The following is a 20,483-nucleotide window of genomic DNA, read 5'->3' as shown; positions in this document are numbered from 1 at the left end:
TGCGTTTGGACATAAAACAAGCCTAGAACACGTCTCTGTGGTTCATGATCATTTAATCAATCAACATTTTGCTTAATCTTCAACACAGTGTCCAAGGGACAGGTAGCAAATGAAGAGAGAGAATTGATCAGGTTTAACATTACACGTTTGTTCAATATCCATTAATTTAGACATATGGGGTCACTGAATGTAAACAGTTAAGACATTTGAAATGTGCAGGTGACTTAGTAACATACAGCATATAGCACTTTTACAAACACCCGATATTTTGCCTGATGTTCACATATCTTACATGTTTTCTAATATGCCGCTCCAATGATGTCCATATATTTCTCAGTGAGGCTCTGAGTCTTCTTGGTTAGGTCGCTCATCACACAGAACAGTCCCTTCAGGTGGAAGCGGAAGAGAGCTTCAGGATCCGTGTCCAAGAGAGGCTCCAGGGTCTTGTTGAGCACTGTGTTGTTGGACTTGTGGTCATCTTGGAGAATCAGGCTGCACTCCACTGTGTTTCTTATGGCCTTGAACATCAGGTAGTTGCCGTACAGGTCTCTGCAGGACTCCTCTGCTGCTTCGCAGTCCTGCACCTCATCAGAGGGAACGTCACGCAGAAGGCTCGGTAGGAGAATGGTCTGCTCCATGTCACTGACGGCTGAGTCATATCGTCTCAGAGCCAGGAGCAGGTTGTTTTTGATGAATTTGGCTTCGGCAGACTGCATGGTTCCAGTTGGATGTGGTTGGCTGTTCCTGTGCTGTGGTGGCTGACAGTAGGAAGCAGTGTGCAGTGCAAAACCATGAGAGCAGATACCGGTGAATTTATACGCTTAGCACAGATGGGTTGATCAGTCCAGTTATGTAACTGCATCACCCGATACCTTTAGAGTGCTATGTGGAGTCAAACTCTTCTCTTTATTTGATTTACACAACCTGCTATTTCTCTGAGGTCATAATAATGTCTGACCAAATTTCAAATCATTAAACATGCAGATAATTATGTTTGCATGACCCAGTGAGAGCATGGTTTTGAACATATTATTTTAAGTTTTAAAAAATGAGCTGAGGGATGTCAAATTGTGGACCCAACAAAAATAACCTTGCTGTTAAACCAAGGTCAGCTGTGTTTATATTTGCAGGTTATCTTAGAGACTTGAACTCTGATGGCATACCATTTTTTTCTGTTATCAGTTGGCAAATAATATTGCAAAATACAAAGCACAACATACCAGTGTGTGTCACTTAAAAAGACAAAGATTATTGTTCAGAATAGGATGGCTGCTCTTGGGATCAGGCAGGATTTTAAATATATGTTGAGTGACCCATGAATAACAATGATTCTAAATGCTATATGTGACTTTGTGGTTTGATAATGTTTTTTTATGCATAACTTTGTATAACTTTTCTCACCCCTGATCATTTAAAGTGCTCATATTATGCTTTTTGGCTTTTTCCTGTTTCCTTTATTGTGTTATATATCTTTTTTGTGCATGTTACTCATTTACAAAGTGAAAAAGCCCAAAGTCCACCCCAAAGGGACTTACCATCTCCAACAGAAAACACTGTTCATAAACTGCTCCAAACAGCTCTATTGTAGTCCAGCCTTTACTTCAGAGACAAACGTGACGTCACTTTGGAACACACGTTATAATGCTCGCCTAGCTGCTAGCGTGGCACTCCCTCATACTCTGCAACTGACTAGCTTGCACCAGAGCCCGTCTATGGAGAACCTGTCCACTCCCTATTCAGCCCCATTGTACCGAATTTGGTTGCAGTTCCACTGGGGGTGATCGCGGTCCAGTGCAAAATGAATGGGAGTCTATGGAGCTAGACGGCTAAATTTGTCTCTTTCGCCTGATTGTCGTTGAGAAATCTCAGATTTGATTGTAGTTTTTGCAAGTTCAACATGGATTATAGGTCAAAAGTTGAATGGACGAGTACTTGTGTCCTTTCAATTTCTTACAGGTTGAGTCGTTGTTGCCCGTAACACGCTAGCATTCTGCTAATGAATGCTGATTGGTCAGTGAAGGACTATGACGTCATTGATATTTTAAAAATAATAATATATGTAGAACAAAAAAGCGACTTTAAAAAAAATCTAACAACTAGCAGTGTGTATGTTCTTAGCCTCCCCTTTCGAATGCAACATTAAAATTACTAGACAAAAAATGATATCCTGAGATCCCCTTATTAAACATTCTCTGCTAGCAGTCTTTACCTAGGTACTGTGACTACGAACAAAGATGGAACAGAAGTAATACAGTGTAAAGATTATTTTCTTTAAAAAAAAAGAAAAAACTGCAAAGTAAAGCATTGGATTTCATGTCAGTTTTACATTCAGTCAGTATATTCAGTTACCATCCAATTTTTATACAAGCAACAGTGCAGTTTTCATGCAGATTGATGTTACATGAGCAACAACACAAAACAAGGAACAGACTATCTCAGTGAGTGTTTTAGATGTACAGGGTTAACATAGGCATAGGAAGTGCTTTCTCTAATTACGTTTTGTATTATATTGTCATTAAGAGTTTGGCAGTTGTCTTCTTGTGCCAGACAGTTCTGTAAACCAAGAGTCCCACACAATATTTCCTGCTCAATGAGATCCTAATAAAAAAATCAAAGGCATTTATTTACCTTACTTTGCACCATCTACTCGAACCATGATGGGAATCTGAAAGCAGATGGGTGTCTCCCTTCACTGAGACTTTCTAAACACATCACCTGGTAAAAAAAACAAAAACTTTGTAAAACGTAAGGGTCACAGTTGAGAGCACAAGCAGAGGGAAGAAGACAACTTCTCTGCTTCCCTCGGGCGACATACAGAGAGATCTACTGTGTCGGAGTGCTCAGTCAGTTCATTCAGTTCAATCTGTGCAGTTTGAGACGGGACTTCACCAATCAAGCACATATACTGTTTCCTCAACACTGCTGCATGCTGAAAACCCTCCAAAAAAGTTCTGAATTCTCCCCACAATCTAGCTGGTTGTTTCTAGATTCAGTTCGCATCTTTCTTCTGTTGGCCTCTAAGAATGATTTCCAGGACGTTGGTGAGATCCATCATCTTGGTGAGCATTTCCATGATGTCGGGATGATCCTTGGCTCCACTGATGAACTCCTCCAGTGTCAGCTCACCTGAGGAGCCAAGTCGAAAATGGCATCAATACATTTCAAAACATAAATCAGGGGCTTTCAAATTTCTTTCAATTGGAGACTACTAGAGTGTTTATCGATGGTTCATATTCATGCTTTAGCTCATTGGGCTGGTCTGGTCTTGGTGACATTTTTTCTAACAAATGAAAAATGAAGCAAGTTAGTTCATGTAGGACACAGAAGTCACATGCCCACTAATTGAATTATCATTCCCACCAGTCACAACCAATCACAGCCATTTTTTCACATCAGGCGGTCCATTTAAATGTCTCCCTACTCCTCACTGCTTCCTGCTACTCCAATGCTGCCTCACACCGCTGCTGCTGGCAAAGCTTGCCTTCACCACCTTCATGAGTGTCATCATAACTTAACTCTGAAATGGTTTTAATGTCTTGGATTGGGCCCACTCTTGTGTACAGGAGGGCCTCAGCAGTGTGCTCCCTGTTTCAGCTTAGCATGCTGCTTGGCTGATCCAGAGAGCATCATTAGAAGAGAGTCTTTCCATAAATGGTTAAATCTATGACGAGATGGTTCCTGACTGAACTGTTGTTATGTTCAGGGCTACTACATTATTCTATCATTACATATAACTCCTAAATTGACAATACACTATTCCTTACCTTCTCCTTTGACATCAATCTTCTCATATATAAGAGTTACAATCTCTTCTGGAGGGACGTCGTAATTTCTGGTGATATCTTGAATAGCCTGATAGAAGAGTTCACACAGATAGTTAACTCTTAGGTAAATGGACACTTGCAATGACTAACTAGGAGACTTGTTAACAGTATATGGCTATTACACCTACTACTAACCCTAAAACGACTACTAAAAACATGATATTTAGCAACCTGAACTGCATGGCTAAGTGAAGTGCATTCCACAGTTTTTAGATCAGGATTTGACTCTGATTAGGTGAAAAGGTGTCGGTACCTACAGTTATTGATATAATAGTTAACATAATAGTGACAAGGTGAAGAGCTGTCATGTAATCTGTAGGGTAATTACTGTGTGACTACTTTAGTGGCTGAACTAGGTAACACAGTAAGCATGGACACATTTAGACTTTGAGTTGGATAAGAAGCCCCCATGGATTAAGTGTCATGTTCAGTACATGGCCCATTTATCTTTCAGAGCAGAGCTTATAAGCTTGACAATTCAGAAAACCATGAGCTGCTCAGCCCCATAGATCTGTGAACCTCTAAGTATAAAACGTTCAATGCAAAATACACTGTACCTTAAATATGGTCTCCAGTTCATCCTTGTCAATCTTCCCATTTCCATCTTGATCAAATAGCTTGAAGTACCACTTTAGTTTCTGGTTAATTTCTCCTTTCAGTAATAAACTTATTGCTGCGATGTATTCCACAAAGTCTATATAGCCATCCTGCGAAAGGACACATGAGAGAAACCGTTAGTGGAAGGACTATAAATCCAGCAACACCAAAAGGTAATATTTCGATTACGATTTTCAAAATAGGAATTGTATCAGTTATCGTTTTATCACTCTATGCGATGGCTATAGGGGTAATGCAATGTTAAGGAAACTATAGCAGATATTTACAGATACTGTTAATGATGTACTTCTCATTTACAATGTATAACCCTTCGTTCTGGGGGCTACCGACAGAATAAAGAAGAGTCTAACCTAAATTGATTCAGAAACCTCCACAAACTGTTTAAAATGTCACGTAAAACCATTTGAAATATTGCAGCGGGCCTCTTATTTCCACTGCAAAGTTTGTTTCTACAATACTATTACTACTAGATTCATCCTTTGAGGTTCATGCATCAGGAATTCACCAAGCAACTGTCTCATCAGCTGTCAGCTGTCTTCCCTGTTCAGGGAAGAAGAAATGTGCTGCAGGTGTCTTCTTACCCCATCCATGTCAAAGGTGATGAAGACCTGGTCCACATAGCTGCTGGACTCCTCTGTCATACCGTTCATGTCAAGCATAGTCTTGAGCTCAAAGAGCGTTATAAGTCCTGAAGGAGACTCCCTCATGAATTTGGCGTACCAGTGGTGCATGTCCTCCTCCATGATATCATCCAGGTTGGAGTTATAGGAACCCATTATTCCTCTAAAATGTATGATTTTGGTCCAGAGTCCTGCAGAGAGCCAGTGGTGAGCATGAGGTGAGAGAGGACAGTGTTCCTACAGAGCACTGGCAGCACTGAGGTCTGGCTGAAATCTCAAGCAACGACCACCTTAATCTTTAAGTCTTTGCACAGCCAAAAGGAGGCATAACCCTTTAATAGGATAACTGCACAAGTCTTCCGAGAAACTCAGGACATTGCATGCTATTTGACTAAAGTGGGCTTGGTTACCAAGGGAGCTGGGTCTCTACTGTGTAACTATTAGTTTAAACCCTTGACTTTTGGAAAAGTATAGGGTTTAATTGAAGACTTCCTCCAAGGAGCTAGTGGCCAAAGTCACATTTCTTTTGTCTATTTTTTTTTCCATATTCATTTTCTTTATTGTGTTCAGTTTTTACATTTCCCTTTAGTGAGGTGTTTTCATAGTACCATTAGTTTGTATTCTCATCTGCATAGCCATCACTAAGGTTATCACACACCTCTGGGATTCTTTAGGGAATTAACCAATAGGGGTGTGCAAAAAAATTGATTCATATTCGTATCACGATTCAAGCTCTACCGATTCAAAATCGATTCATAGGATTCCAAAAATCGATTCATATTTAAAAAAATTAAAAACAATAATGGCTATGTATATGTAACGGCTATTGTCCTGAAAATGAGTTTAGCTCGCCATTCCCATAGATGGCGCTGCGTTGAATTCACACTGACGCCTTGGCACGCTTGTCATAATCAGAAGAAGGAGTGCAGCAGAAGTAGTTTAGTCGACGCAAACAATGGCAAACCTCACAGAATCATGCTATGTGCAGGATTTGCAAAGCAAAAAATTTAGTATTTTGGAAACACCACCTTGAGATGTCACATGGTACGCCATCACCCAGAGATTAACATTAAAGACGTGGATGAACAACAACCTAAAGTACCTAACATGCCAGTCAACCAACGCACTCTCTTTCAACGCTCTGAACTCCCACCGAACTCTGAACGAAAAGCTCTTTTTATTTAACAGTTTTATTTTATACTTGAATTAAATGTATTTGAAAGCTGGCCAAGGCTTGGCACTTTGCAGTTTTTAGTTGCAAAAGTATTTTTGTATGACGACATAAAAAGTAATATCAAACTACATTTAATTTGTTGTGTTTCTTTTCTTTTAAATTGTATGTCTACTGCAATCACATGGAAGAAGTACTACATTTACATACTGTGAATCGGTTTTTTTTTAATCCAGAATCGGTTTTAAATTGTGTGTGCTTATGTGTATTGGAGGCTTGTCCTTTCTAGGGTTGCCCTGTTTTAAAAGAATGACTTAGATATTTTAAAGACACAATGAACAAAAGCTATGTATAAATTGAAAAGGGCAATAATGTTATAGTTCTGATGGCTCAGTGCAGTATTTAATGCTTAATTGTTAATAACGCTTAACTGTTAAGACACGGACGCTGCAGCAGTGTGCATTACACAGCACAAACTGGGATTTTGTGCTGATTTGCAACAATGTAACTATATGTTTGGGACAAAAGCTATTACACAAGAGCTAGATACACTCATTTCTTTTGTGAAAAAAAGAAGTCAAAATCCAAAGTATACTTTGCATGTTGCACTTTAGTTTTCCTGGTACGTTACCTCAGTGGTTTTCTAAATGGGGTCCAAGGATCCTCAGGGGTGCTTGAGGGGTTGCAGGGGGTTCATAGGGGCAATTATTTCATTTCACTATAATTCTATCCATAAGTGACACAATGACAGAATACAGTATATGACTATTTTGATCATGGATTTCATTCACTTTCTGTAATAAAACATAGATTAGCAAAAATCCTATCAGATGGGGGTAAACACTTTCTGTGTGATATCGACATGCAGGAGGGTCGGGGGTTCATATGTTTTTTTTTTTCTGGAAGACAAGCACAAAGGTATAATGCTTGAACCACAGTCAACAATCAGCCACTGTCTGACCCTAAAATGACAACAGGATTAAGGTTATTGACCCTTGTGTTGTCTTCCCATTCACCGTGAACTTGTCTTTCTGCGTCAAAATTGAAAATCAACTTTATTTTGTCACTTTTTTCAGCGCTTTTTTTACATGATCAATAAACCTTATTTATATGACATTAAACCGCATTTTTCATCCATCTTCATCCAGCTTATCCGGGTCGGGTCGCGAGGGTAGCATGCTCCAGCAGGGGACCCCAAACTTCCCTTTCCCGGGCCACATTAACCAGCTCCGACTGGGGGATCCCGAGGCGTTCCCAGGCCAGGTTAGAGATATAATCCCTCCACCTAGTCCTGGGTCTCCCCGAGCCTCCTCCCAGCTGGACGTGCCTGGAACACCTCCCTAGGGAGGCGCCCAGGGGGCATCCTTACCAGATGCCCTGAACCACCTCAACTGGCTCCTTTCGGCGCAAGGAGCAGCGGCTCTACTCCGAGCTCCTCACGGATGACTGAGCTTCTCACCCTATCTCTAAGGAGACGCCAGCTACCCTCCTGAGAAACCCATTTCGGCCGCTTGTGCCCTGGATCTTGTTCTTTCGGTCATGACCCAGCCTTCATGACCATAGGTGAGGTAGGAACAAAAACTGACCGGTAGATCGAGAGCTTTGCCTTCTGGCTCAGCTCTCTTTCGTCACTAACGGTGCGATAAATTGAATGTAATACGCACCTGCTGTGCCGATTCTCCGACCAATCTCCCGCTCCATTGTCCCTCACTCGCGAACAAGACCCCAAGGTATTTGAACTCCTTCCTCATTTTTCAGTTAAAGAAAATAATATATATATATATATATATATATATATATATATATATATATATATATGTATTATGAGGTATTTGGACTAATAGTTAAGATCAGAACATGTTGAGTGAATCACAGATGGGCTTATGTCAAAGTTTAGTTTTTGGTTTTGAAACCATTTAAAAAAATATTTTCAATTGCTATAAAAATGTATTAAAACATCCAAAATTCTTTGAAATGAGTCATTAATTTGAACCGCATAGAACCTTGTATTGTCTTGACTGTTGCTAGTGTTTGTCTTGCCTCTCAAACTATGAGGTGTTGCATGCTTGTTACTGTTTTTTATGTTTATCTTTTTATTTTTTATTTTTATTTATTTATCTGCCTAGGGACAATAGATGAAAATTAGCTATGGTGCTAACTCTAGCATATTTACATTGTGTACTTGTACTGATGTCCATTAATATGCACTGTCCCTATCTAAATAAACAATTAAATTAAATAAGTATGGAACCCATTGTACGGGTTCCATACTTATTTAATTTAATTAAGGAATAATTTTAATTAAGGAATTTAATTCCTCCATGCATCATTGTTATATTTTTGGTTGAAAGAAACCCTAACTTCTGATATTAAAAAAAACTCTGAAAAGGAAAACACAAGGGTTAAGTCATTTCTTAATATAGCGCTCATATTCATCAATCTGATCACATCAACCCCAGCCTTATAATGTAAATCAGCTTTATTTATTGTTTTAATTGCATTTAAGAGTAGATTTGATCTGTGACAGGGTTTGAGTCAATATATTAAAAAAAACCCTGCACACACACACACATTCAGAATGAATAAATACATGTTTAACCAATGTTGACCCATAACTGACGTATGTGTGGCTCTGCATGATCACGCAGAGGGCCACGTGTATTATCAAATTTAGAGAGTGGTGGTGTCTAAGCTAAGAGGCTATCAAAGGTCAGGGCTTATTATAGTAAATCTGGCTTTAGACGATTAACAATTCTCAAAATAGGATTAAGGATGGACCACCAGTGACTATACATGCAGCCCAGGCAGCTAGTATCTGTTAGCCTATCAGGTATGCACAAGCAGGATCCATGCTGCCCTGTGCCGTAGCACATGACCTGGCACTGCTGCCAACAGATAAAAAAAAGTGTTTACTTTTACAGAACAGAGATGGACACATGCAGAAACCCTCCCAAACATCAAAGAGCAGTTCAAGTTAAATAAAGTTCTCCAGTCAAAATCAATAAATACAGTCAAACAGAAATGTGCCTGTGCCTTGTTTATCCCAACATTTGCAATATTTGAGGGTTGCAAAGAACAGGTGGTGTGATTTGGTTTTAGGTACAGTAATACGCTGTTGACATCTCTTGGATCCCACTGATGTACTCTGTTTTAACGTGACCTTCAGACCAGCAAGTGACTGTCATGCAGCAGGGATGTTTGAGAACTGCGTGTGAAAATATATTTCCCCTTAAGGAAAAGGTAGCCCAGGAGGAAAATGCTCAGTGTGTATTTCTATTCTATTTCTATCAGTATTATTAGGAATTTATGTCATACACAATTTCCAAGTGATTCTAATCGTGCCTTTTCAGAATAGCCCAAATTAGGTCCTCAATAAAACCCAGCTGGTTGTGGGGTTAAATCTTTTATACGTGCACTCCCATCTGAATGATCATTTACTGCTAGACAACATTTATATTCAAGTATAATTCTATGCCAACCTAATACTTGTTCATACCATATCTAGATATTTTTATTATTGAGTATATTGTCAAAAGGGAGATTATTATGAGATTATGACTCTGAAGTTCCACTGTAACTGCGTGAGCTTCACATTAACTGCGGTTTAAGCTGTGACAAATAATGCATCTGTAAAAATAAATTCTTTATTTGAGAAGTAACAGGTTTTATACATTTTATCTTATGTGATTATGTCAATCAAACCATTACCATCAACTGTAATCAGATGAGTTCTTACCACAAAAGAAAAAACGTCATACTATATGTGTTTGGCTCCAACTTTAGCTCTTTCCATCAAGTCTTGTACCGAGTGCAAACAGTTGAAGGGAAGATAAATATGACCACCTGGTGGATGTGAAGAATGACATGTTTGTGACAAGATAATTTGGCACAAACATTAATCACAGCTGTAATCTTATTAGAGACTAGACATGTTGACATGATCGCTGCCAGGAAACAGACTGCAAACCCACATACTGACACAGCTCTAGTTGATATACATGTGCTATTAAATGCAACAACCTGCTACTAACACAACTCCAAAAAGAGACAGAAAAACAAGAGAGACTAAAATAAAGGAAACAGTAACTGTTCACTTAAGATAAGATAAAATAAGATAAAATAGACTTTATTAATCCCACACTGGGGAAATTCCTGTGCTACAGCAGCTCAAAAGAAAAAAAATGTACACACAACAGAATAACACAAATACACATTAAGTAGACATAGGAGAAAAAATATACATAACGTATAAGAAATAGAAAAAACAGAATTAGTTATAATAATAATAGTAATAAAACAAACATATTTTCACAATAAATACCCTTATATAAACAGACAGTATATAGATCGATAGATAGATAGATAGATAGACAGACAGACAGATAGATAGATAGATAGATAGATAGATAGATAGATAGATAGATAGATAGATAGACAGACAGACAGACAGACAGACAGACAGACAGATAGATAGATAGATAGATAGATAGACAGATAGATAGATAGATAGATAGATAGATACTTTATTCATCCCAAGGGAAATTTTAGGCATCCAGTAGCTTATACAAACATAACACAACAAACACACATACACACACATATCTCACATACATAAAAATCACTCACAGAAATTTAAAAAGTTATAAAAATCCCTTTAAAGAGTTAAAGGTGCTATGGTAGACTGTGTGCAGTGGTGGTAGTGCAAAAGAGAACAGTGCAGGGATTGAACAGTGCAATAGCTTATTATTAAATATTAACTATGACTATGAAAAGACAAGAATGCAAACATGATAGAATTAGAATTGCTTGACAAATATATATATATACACGTTAAGAACAATATATAACAGGGAATAAGTTATAAGATGTAGATGTTATGACCACAGTCCAGATTGTGTAGGAGGGCTAATACAGCCTATAAGACAGTCAGGTGTGCAGCAGACAAAGTGATATAATGGTAGGGGCTGAGAGAGACAGGCTCAGGCCAGAGATGTTCACAAGTATTTTTTTGGAAGTCCAAGTTGAGTCTCAAGTCTTTGAGGAGCAAGGTCAAGTCAAGTCTCAAGTCTTTTGCCACGAGTCCAAGTCAAGCCTCAAGTCTCTGTCATCTGATCTGTCCCTAACACTGTATTGTTAAATCTTATGAATTCAAAGCATGTCCTGTAGCTACCATCCAGACAGTACAGTATCAAAATCAGTTGTAGGATAACGTTATGGGGTCTACTTAACATATCCCTCTAGACCTCGGACCTGGTGAAATATTAACCTAAGTCTGTCACATCATATGGATACAACTATAAATATACAATTTGCCTGTTCCCAGCATTAGCACAACACTTTGCGATGGTTAGCTTGTTACCTGTGATTATAAATGCTAAATGTAACGTCTCTTTCACTCAACTCAAATGTATAATGTCGAAGTGGAAATCAAGAGAATAGTGGCAGCGCCACACCAGTTAAAGAACAACATGCATCTCATTGTCAGTCCAAATTACGCACAATAAGCAGTATGAACTCACTGATGTAATGCAATTTATTTATTTTCTAAGTGTTAGTACGCTCAGTGAAACGGAGTCCAGCGCGACGGAGACCCGACTCAGAGGAGGAGAGGTTAGTGAGGCCAGCGTCTCCATGGCAGGTGACAGTGCGCACGGATCCGCTGCGCCACGCATGGATGAAATAATGAAATAGTAAATAGGACTACAGTAACAGAAATATGTGCAGAATTAAGACAGTCAAGACGGCCCAGTGTTTGGCGGACCGGGTATACCTGGTTCACTTATTAGCCTACAAATCATCCACGGGATCAAATACGCATCACCCGACACAGCGTGGGGAGATGGATGCGTGCGTCCCGCCTCCTGTGCGCCATGGATGTCTGAGCCTCAGCAACCACTAACTATAAAGATACAATTTGCCTGTTCCCAGTATTAGCACAACACTTTGCGATGGTTAGCTTGTTACCTTGTGACGATATATGGTAAACGTAACGACTCTTTCACGTTAGCAAGTGACTGACCTGCCTGGATGCGTTTTGAAATGCCTGATGAAGTTCGACGTTGTTGATCCGGTGATACACACCTTGCATTTAGCTGTTCGCTTACTGCCACTTTTTACTAAGTTATTGAAAGCAAAACTAATGACAAAAGGAAAATTAAACTGCGTGCGCGCACATAAGGTATAGCGCATGCATTACGTTGCACATTATGGCTAAGGGCATGGGACATGCAGCTCGTCATACGTTTCCCCATATAAGCAAATAAAAGAAAAAATAGAAATACATGAATACATTTAGATTTAAAAAGCAATAATTGCATTAAAACAGGTTGTTGACAAGTCTCGAAGCTCGAGTCCGAGTCAAGTCTGAAGTCTTTTGGGTCGAGTCCGAGTCAAGTGTGAAGTCAGCTGTTTGTGCGACTTAAATGCGACTCGAGTCCGAGTCTCAGAGTCCCCATCTCTGGCTCAGGCTGAAAAGTCCATTTCTCCCCTCCCCCTTTGTGTGGTATTGAAGAGTTGGATGGCACTGTGTATATATACACAGATATACTTAGTTGCATGTTTGGCATGCACTCACATGTCAACCACAATTAACATCATAAATACAGCAGGTTCATTCTTTGTGTATAGAATATATAGTTGTATATGGACACGCATAGCTTTCACTTACAAAATGATCGCAGCAGCAGGCTAACATTCCTGTACAGTTCTCTAAAGCTGATTACCTTAAGTGTTTGTCTCTCTTGGCAAATATCTATTGCATAAGTTCAGTCAGGAAGACTGCTGTTGCATGCTTGGACCTGCAATCCTCTCACACATGCTCACTCATTATTCTTTGCTGTTCTGTCTGGGGCTGTCAATCGTGTTATCAGCTGTTCTCATCAGCTGATCTCATCTATCCAATAGCTCAGCGGTACACCTACAGTGTTAGCCTATCACCCTGCTGCTGCCTCTGTTTAAATATGATTCCCTCTGCCTTCAGTACATTCATGCTCCTGTTATGTGCGTGGTACATTCACGGCTGTTACACTGTTTAAATCTGTTGTCCTCTCTGTTGCTGTCAGCTTTCATTTCAGTGCTCTGCACCTCCCCATCGATGCCAGTCTTCGCAGATTCTTAAGCTCCATCAGCCTAATAAGAACCATCAGCCCCCCCTCCCACCACCACCACCAGTGTCTGGACTCCATGGAGGGAATGATCTACCTGCTGCTTAGGGCAGACACCCCTTCCAAAACAAAACTCCCTGTACAGTTTAAGCGCCAAAGACTTTCTGCCAAGACCTAAATATCACATATCATCTGTTATAATAAACATTCATCTTTACTTAATTCACTTGTCTCTCCTTTTTGAACTGTTTTAGAGGGACCCACAGTTTTGGTTAGCAAATCTGCAAGTAAGGTGACAGAAAAAAATGGCACAGATATGTAAATACAAATATTTCTTTTACATTTAAAAAAAACAGTTATTCAGCAACAGGTTTTGTACAAATGATCATACATGAAATCACAGTGATAGTCAAGAAATTAATGTACATACTTACAGCACTGAAATTTATACCAAGATTCTTACAATTAAACTAGGCACAGTAATACACAATAAAATTTCAAATACAATATTGAAAATTGTATTTTATACACAGCATACACTAAATGATTTTGGTTGCCATTTTAATGTGAGTAAAACCACAGTAGGCAGATGTCCATTTCATCTGAGAGGTCATGCACTGTTGATTGATTTGACTAAAGAACAGTCTTAAAATCCTATTAAACAGAACACACATTGAGATCATCCTACAGCCATAGTTGGTTTGTGTGACTGTGACCACTGTGACCATGTGCATATGACGCATGTAAAAATGCATCGTATGCAACATTTCTACAGACTCATGGGAGAATCACACAGAAGTATCAGAAATCATATGTACCCTGTGAAACAGTCTCCTTCTACTTGCAAGAGAAACAATAAAATAACAAAGACAACTCCAGTGTTCCAGACAATCTTATTTTACAGCTTCATCACTGAACACCAGAGAGATTTTCCACAACAACCACCAACCGCCTTCCTGTAGGAGGTTTAGTGTTTGCTCAAAGAAAGCAAGATACACTAGTTTTCCAGTCTGTTTTTAAACATGTGTCTAGAGGTGTAAGAAAATCGATACACTTGAGTATCGCGATATTTTATTTTGCAATACTGTATTGATTTTTTTTTTTACGTGCAAAAATATTTATGTAAGACACTGGTTCACGTTTATGTTGTGTTTGAACCCCCTACTGCTAGATGGCTATGCTGAGACACACCACTAGTGTCCTTGCCTAGCAGTGCCTAGCAGTGCCTGACTTTTTGCTAGAAGCTAACAATGTAGCTATGGCTGAACTTTGGCCTACTTTAGCATATAAACATTAGCTCACTAAGAACCTGGGAACCACAATCCCAAACTGGCAGTTTGATTTTCTGTGTACTGAATTGTTTACCTAAAGTAAACTTCTTTGACTTTTATGCACATCATCTCTTTTTTTTTAAATATTAGTTTTTCTGAAATTATACTTAAAAAAAATCTCAATATATCGCCTCACGCACAGTATTCGAAATATATTGCAATATATTGAATCGTGATCCATGTATCGTGATACGTATCGTATCGCCGGATTCTTGCCAATACACAGCCCTACATGTGTCACTAGTGTCTTAAAGACATGTTTAGGGAAACTGGATCAATGTACATGTGCCCTGACTCCTCTGGCTGCTCCTGGTCATATAGAAACTGCCTGAACACGTTGTACACCATCTCCCTGCTCAGGGTTACGTTCCTCAGCTGATCCTGCTGCTCCTCAGGCATGACAAATGTCAGCTGGTAGTCAGCGATGACTGAACCCTTCCTGTGGTGAGAGTAAAGCACAAGTTCACACATTTTTTCCCAGTAAAATGTAAAAATGGCAAAATCCACTTTATGTAGCAGGGGTGAAAATGTAAGTTCATTAACATTTAAGTGCAATGTGTGTTTACCTGAAAGCAGATATCTCAGCTTCGGAGAAGTATCGTCCCAGAGCAGGGGAGGATCTGTAGAGGCCAGCCAGCTGGGTGGGGCAGGTTGATACATGCAAAAGCAAACAATGAAAGTTAAATATTTTTGACTGATGCTAACTTACTTTCACTTCACTGTGAGCTCTATTCTGCTGCTGAAGACCTTTTACATTCTCTGTAAGATATAAAAAAAAACAGCTACAGGGCTTTCAGCAATTAAAACGTTTTACTTTTACAATGTATTAATTGCCTTACTGTGTAAAATGCCCCTGCATCTTTCCCCCAGTTGTTCTATATTTAGCCATTTTACTGAATGCATCACGTCACTCGTCTCTATTCATGATGTTAATATAGGTGCGGTTGCTAGCTGAGGACTCATGCAATAGCAAAAGGAAGGAAGAAACACTGTATACAAAAGCAAATCATAAGTTTGTCAGCATGTTCCACAGTTTAAATATTTGTTTGATATGAATTTATTAACCCTCGTGTTGTCCTCCCGGTTAAAAATAAAAAAAATTAACCCTTTTTTCAACGTTCTTGATGCTTTTTTGAAGTTTCTGTCCATTTTTTCAAGGTTTTTGTTTCTTTTTCAGCGCTTTTACACTTATTCATGACCAATAAAAGTAAAATGGGAGCCAGAGCCTTTAGCTATCAGGCTCCTCTCCTGTGGAACCAGCTCCCAGTCTGGGTTTGGGGGGGCAGGCACCGTCAGCACATTTAAAGAGTAAACTTAAAACTCTCCTCTTTGATAAAGCTTATAGTTAGGGAGTGAGGAGTTGCAGCGTTCGCCTAGATCGGCGGGGGAGGGTGTGTAGCTTCTCTGCAGCTCTTAATTATGCTGTTATAGTTTTAGACTGCCGGGGGACTTCCTTTGACACACTGAGCTTCTCTCTCCTCTCTCATTCCATTTGCATGCATCCATGTCCCAGAAATGTTTGTTACTAACCTAGCTCTGGGGAGCTTATTCCCCGGAGTCCTTATGTTTTTCTTTCGCCCAGCATGTTTCCTTGGATTAGGGTGGCACCAAAATCATTGTTGCAGCTGTCGCCGTGGTCCTGCTGCACTGCCTGCTACGCTCTGCGGTGCCCTGCAGTGTCCTGCTGCGTCCTGCTATGCTCTGCTGTGCCATGCTACATCTTGTAACGCCCTGCAGTGCCCTGCTATGCCATGAACTACTACGACTACTGTTCCATTAACTTTATTGTGACTACTATTGCCACTGTTCATCACACCCCCAACCGGCACCGTCAGACACCGCCCACCAAGAGCCTGGGTCTGTCCCAGGTTTCTTCCTAAAAGGGAGTTTTTCCTCACCACTGTCGCACTAAATGCTCGCTCTTGGGGGAATTACTGGAATTGTTGGGTCTTTGTAAATTATAGAGTGTGGTCTAGACCTACTCTATCTGTAAAGTGTCCTGAGATAACTCTTGTTATGATTTGATACTATAAATAAAATTGAATTGAAAATTGAATAAACCTCTTATATGAAATTATACCTATTTTTTTGTTTCAAAAATAGCTGAAATTATGAATTATTTTGACTAATAATTAAAATCAGAGGAACATACAATATGTTAAAGGCAGACTATGCAAGATTTGTACCTTAATATAACAGCTTCAAAGTCATTTCGATGGTAAACAAACTCGTAGTAGGGCGAATCATCTTGATAGCAAAGCGGGGGGGGGGGGGAAACGCCGCTGGCAAAACAAGCAATGCAAGTTTGGTAGGTGGCGCCCCGCCAAATCTCGTGAGAAGGGGGGAGGGGATCAGGCCGTGAGTGCAGAGACGACTCTATTATTATTATTAACAGTAACGTTAAATACAAGTACTCCACAGCGACTCTAGGGGTCGCTGTTTGACAAACAACGGAAACTGCATAGTATTTGACCTGAGGACAACAGGAGGGTTAAGTTAAATATTTGAAATACAAGTCATAATTGGTGTTTACCTTTTCTTGAAGGTGAGCAGCGAGTGTTTGGCTTTCATCGGAGGAACGGGTGGAAAGTTTCTCTGTGAAGACCAGATTGGGCAGTTGGAAGCTCCCATTGAAAGACCAAGGAACTTTAAACAACGAACTGTCAAAGTTCTCATCCTCGTCCTCGTGGATCACTGCTCAAAAAGAAAACTGGTCAAAACGGTGCTAAAAAGTAACTGCTGTATTGAAATGGTAACATTATGTAATCATTAGCTTCTAAAATAGTCTACAGGCTCATTGCACAAAGTGTTGACGCATAATAACTTAGGGCGCATTCCAGGCAACCCGTAACTCGTGTTTTCACAACCTTCTACCCTTGAAAGTGCCCTGGAACGGCAGTCAAACCTGTAACTTACTACTCGTGAACTCGTACCAGATTGTTGTACTCCCAGTTACAGTTTTTGACGTCACACACACATAAACAACAATTGCAACACCTGTTGATGCTGTACAGACGCCGGTGATTAACAGAGAGAAATAGAAATAAATAGACAACGTAAAGTAATTCCGCATATTGTAATCAAAACAATACAAATACAATTGTGCACTACTACAGGTTATGTTTATTAAATGAAGCCCAAAATACAGTATGTCGCAGACTAGCTAACGTCAACGTTAGGTAGCCGCTAGCTAACGCTAGGTAACACTAGCTAACGCTAGGTAACGCTAGCTAGAAGGGTTTGTCATTACTTTGCCTGGAACGCTACCAAGTCGTGACTTGAAGTCGTAACTTACGGGCTTAAAAATTGTCTGGAACACATTACACTTTGACTTTCAGCTGGCCATGACTTAACATTTGTGTTTTAAAAGTATGATAAGTTGCCTTGTTATTTATCAAAGTAAATTACATTTTCACCTGACTTTTCACTGCGTATGCACATATTCTTTAATAAATGGGGCATCATCTCACGCTCCCCAATATACAACACACTCATCGCAAAACCTTACCTGAACACAGGACCAGCGAGATTATTATCACAGCCAAGATGAGAACAAAGACGAAGATGATGACCATCCACACTTTGACTCTCCGGCAGACAACCTCATTCAGCTCTCTCTTTATCCTGTCCACGCAGCTGTTCTAAAAGGCATAATGAAATTACTTTGTCAACATATGTAGGGGGTTCAAGTTTGATACTTACATTTTAGGTGGAGCATCACCTTAATGAGACATCATTCAAGAAATAACACTAACAGAGCACAACAAACAGGTCGTGGATGGTAAATTAACTCAGTGAGTTACCACATAACAAACATTACACTTCCTTTATTCAGACATGGCCGAGAAACAACACATTTGTAACTTCTTTTTTTTTTAAACTAAAAGTCTTCATACCTTTTGAGGAGTGTATGCATTTCCCAGATTGCTTTGAGCTTCTGCTGCATGGACCACCATCTCCCCATTACAACTGCTAGTCTGACAAAAAGACCCAGCAGACATATGTCACTTTCTTCCCTTTACCTACCATTATGGAATATCTAGGGATAGTGTTGATACGTTCACTTCCAGAAGTGCTGACAAAAGGTGACTAAAAAGTGGTTTCCACAGAAATGAGGGCTCCTTTTTTGCCTTTTACACAGAAATGGAAAATCAATTTGAAACAGAATATATGTGTCATTACATCTTGAACAAACTGTAAACCTGAACAAAGGAGCACAACCTTTGAAGGCAGCTCACCTGTCCAAAAAGCAGCCCGTCTCTCTCTGTTGCATTACGGATCCTGTAGGGCGCACCATCTACATCATCATCTGCTGTCCCCTGTAGGAGCAGGCAGATATAATATTACTATGAAATAGGGCTGCACAATTAATCGCAATTTTATCAAAATCACAATATGAACTAGTACAATATCCAAATCGCAGGGGGGCACAATATTTGTTAAAGGCTAAATATGTGTCAAACCATTCTAAAATAAAGTATTGTGGTGCTGCAGAGACATCCCGGGCTACAAATCGTATCCTACGGACTAAAGAAAAAAATCTTTGTTTGGTACAGATCCTTCACACTTCAATCATTCAATAATTTTTCAATGAAAATGAGAATAATGATAAAATAAATGATCATTCCCTCCAATATCGTGAATCATATCAATATCAGTCAAAATAATCGCAATTAGATATTTTCCTAATATCGTGCAGCCCTACTATGAAATGCTAAACATCACTAATTGTAACTTTTGTGCAAAAGTGATTATGATAAATGACTTAAGATTAGTTTCTTTAGTTACCTAGGAAGTAAATGTAAAAGTAACAATACAGTATATGGTATGCCTCTAATTATTATCACAATTGTGTAGTATAAGATAATATTACGATAATTACTACTAGTAATAATATACTACTACTAATAGTAATAGATAGATACTTTATTGATCCCCAAGGGGAAATTCAAGGTCCCAGTAGCTTAAATACATCACACACAACATAGCCTACACATACATCATAAACAGGATGATAAAATAACAAATCCACATGAATAATATGGACAATAAAGAAAACATAATAAAAAAAATCCACATGAATGTACTAAGGGACGTATAAGCATGAGACGCTTGCAGTGACAGGGCAGGAAAGGACCCTGTGATTCAGTATGCAATAGTATAATATAATATATATATAATATCAATAATAGTCTAATAATAATAATAATAATCATATTTTTCCTCTTATTATAGAAGGACAGGCCACTAAACGTAAACTCACATTTTCACTCCCTTATTAACTCACCCGTTCATGAGACAAATGTGATGCTCCATCGTTCCCATTGAAGAGCTGCAGCTCTATGTCATTTGTGAGATCCATGCTTCCTACTCCCTGTGCCAAAAGCCTGGCTGAAGTCGCAACCACGGAAGTGCCTATTAGTTATTACTTCTTCAGTCGCAAGCGCACTATCCGCGGGGCCATAAACGTCCCAGATGCAGTTAAAAAAACAAAACAAAAAAAAACAATTCCACAATTGGAAGTTTTTACTAACAACAAGTTAGTTCTTTCCGTGCTCGTCCGTCCGTTCCCGAACCAGCCAGGTGAGTTCCTTGTAGTGTCGGTGCGGCTGACGTTAGAAGGCGTTGTCAAGTCAAGGAATCGGGAAACGACGACTTGACATGAAACAACTCCGGAAGTCTGTAGCGATTCACAACCAGCCTTGCACCAAATGGCTATACACGGAAGTTAAGTATAAGAAAACTGAGTGCAAACACAAGTATGATCGCCCGTGATCCTGTGTTTTCCCGGGTAAAGGTCTCGAGGATTTTAGGAT

General features: G+C 39.4%; 3 protein-coding genes across 5 annotated transcripts; all 3 read right to left on the bottom strand.

Moving 5' to 3' along the window:
• Positions 1-26: 26 nt before the first annotated feature.
• On the bottom strand, positions 27-1,433 carry thrsp (thyroid hormone responsive). Its single transcript, XM_078245781.1, has one exon. The coding sequence runs from the start codon at positions 714-716 to the stop codon at positions 300-302; it is 417 nt and encodes a 138-aa protein (XP_078101907.1). The 5' UTR covers positions 717-1,433; the 3' UTR covers positions 27-299.
• A 1,494-nt stretch (positions 1,434-2,927) lies between these two features.
• On the bottom strand, positions 2,928-5,218 carry guca1c (guanylate cyclase activator 1C). The gene is made up of 4 exons (XM_078243202.1): positions 5,024-5,218; positions 4,382-4,531; positions 3,765-3,852; positions 2,928-3,126 (listed from the first exon to the last, which is right to left on the bottom strand). The coding sequence occupies exons 1-4, from the start codon at positions 5,216-5,218 to the stop codon at positions 2,990-2,992; spliced, it is 570 nt and encodes a 189-aa protein (XP_078099328.1). The 3' UTR covers positions 2,928-2,989.
• Positions 5,219-13,653: 8,435 nt separating this feature from the next.
• c15h3orf52 (chromosome 15 C3orf52 homolog) lies at positions 13,654-20,320 on the bottom strand. 3 transcript variants are annotated; one of them, XM_078245778.1, is made up of 7 exons: positions 19,955-20,317; positions 18,906-18,986; positions 18,564-18,644; positions 18,176-18,308; positions 17,201-17,361; positions 15,234-15,325; positions 13,654-15,106 (listed from the first exon to the last, which is right to left on the bottom strand). In XM_078245778.1, the coding sequence occupies exons 1-7, from the start codon at positions 20,027-20,029 to the stop codon at positions 14,908-14,910; spliced, it is 822 nt and encodes a 273-aa protein (XP_078101904.1). In that variant the 5' UTR covers positions 20,030-20,317; the 3' UTR covers positions 13,654-14,907. The 3 variants fall into 3 exon arrangements, with proteins under 3 accessions (XP_078101904.1, XP_078101905.1, XP_078101906.1); XM_078245779.1 differs by having other exon boundaries at positions 15,234-15,304; positions 19,955-20,314; XM_078245780.1 differs by lacking the exon at positions 18,564-18,644 and having other exon boundaries at positions 19,955-20,320.
• Positions 20,321-20,483: the final 163 nt, after the last annotated feature.

Source organism: Sander vitreus, chromosome 3, assembly GCF_031162955.1.
Source record: "Sander vitreus isolate 19-12246 chromosome 3, sanVit1, whole genome shotgun sequence".
NCBI classification, from domain to species: Eukaryota; Metazoa; Chordata; class Actinopteri; order Perciformes; family Percidae; genus Sander; species Sander vitreus.
This window is presented reverse-complemented; position numbering and strand designations above follow the sequence as displayed.

Bases quoted from the DNA above. Each gene is read 5' to 3' on its own strand.
- thrsp (XM_078245781.1), bottom strand. From the start codon at position 716: ATGCAGTCTGCCGAAGCCAAATTCATCAAAAACAACCTGCTCCTGGCT.
- c15h3orf52 (XM_078245778.1), bottom strand. From the start codon at position 20,029: ATGGATCTCACAAATGACATAGAGCTGCAGCTCTTCAATGGGAACGAT. The intron at 18,987-19,954 runs GTGAGTTAATAA...CTGCTCCTACAG, and splicing joins CACATTTGTCTCATGAACGG to GGGACAGCAGATGATGATGT. The intron at 15,107-15,233 runs GTAAACACACAT...CTCTCACCACAG, and splicing joins GCTGAGATATCTGCTTTCAG to GAAGGGTTCAGTCATCGCTG.
- guca1c (XM_078243202.1), bottom strand. From the start codon at position 5,218: ATGGGTTCCTATAACTCCAACCTGGATGATATCATGGAGGAGGACATG. The intron at 4,532-5,023 runs GTAAGAAGACAC...GTCCTTTCGCAG, and splicing joins TCACCTTTGACATGGATGGG to GATGGCTATATAGACTTTGT. The intron at 3,853-4,381 runs GTACAGTGTATT...CTCTTCTATCAG, and splicing joins AACTGGAGACCATATTTAAG to GCTATTCAAGATATCACCAG.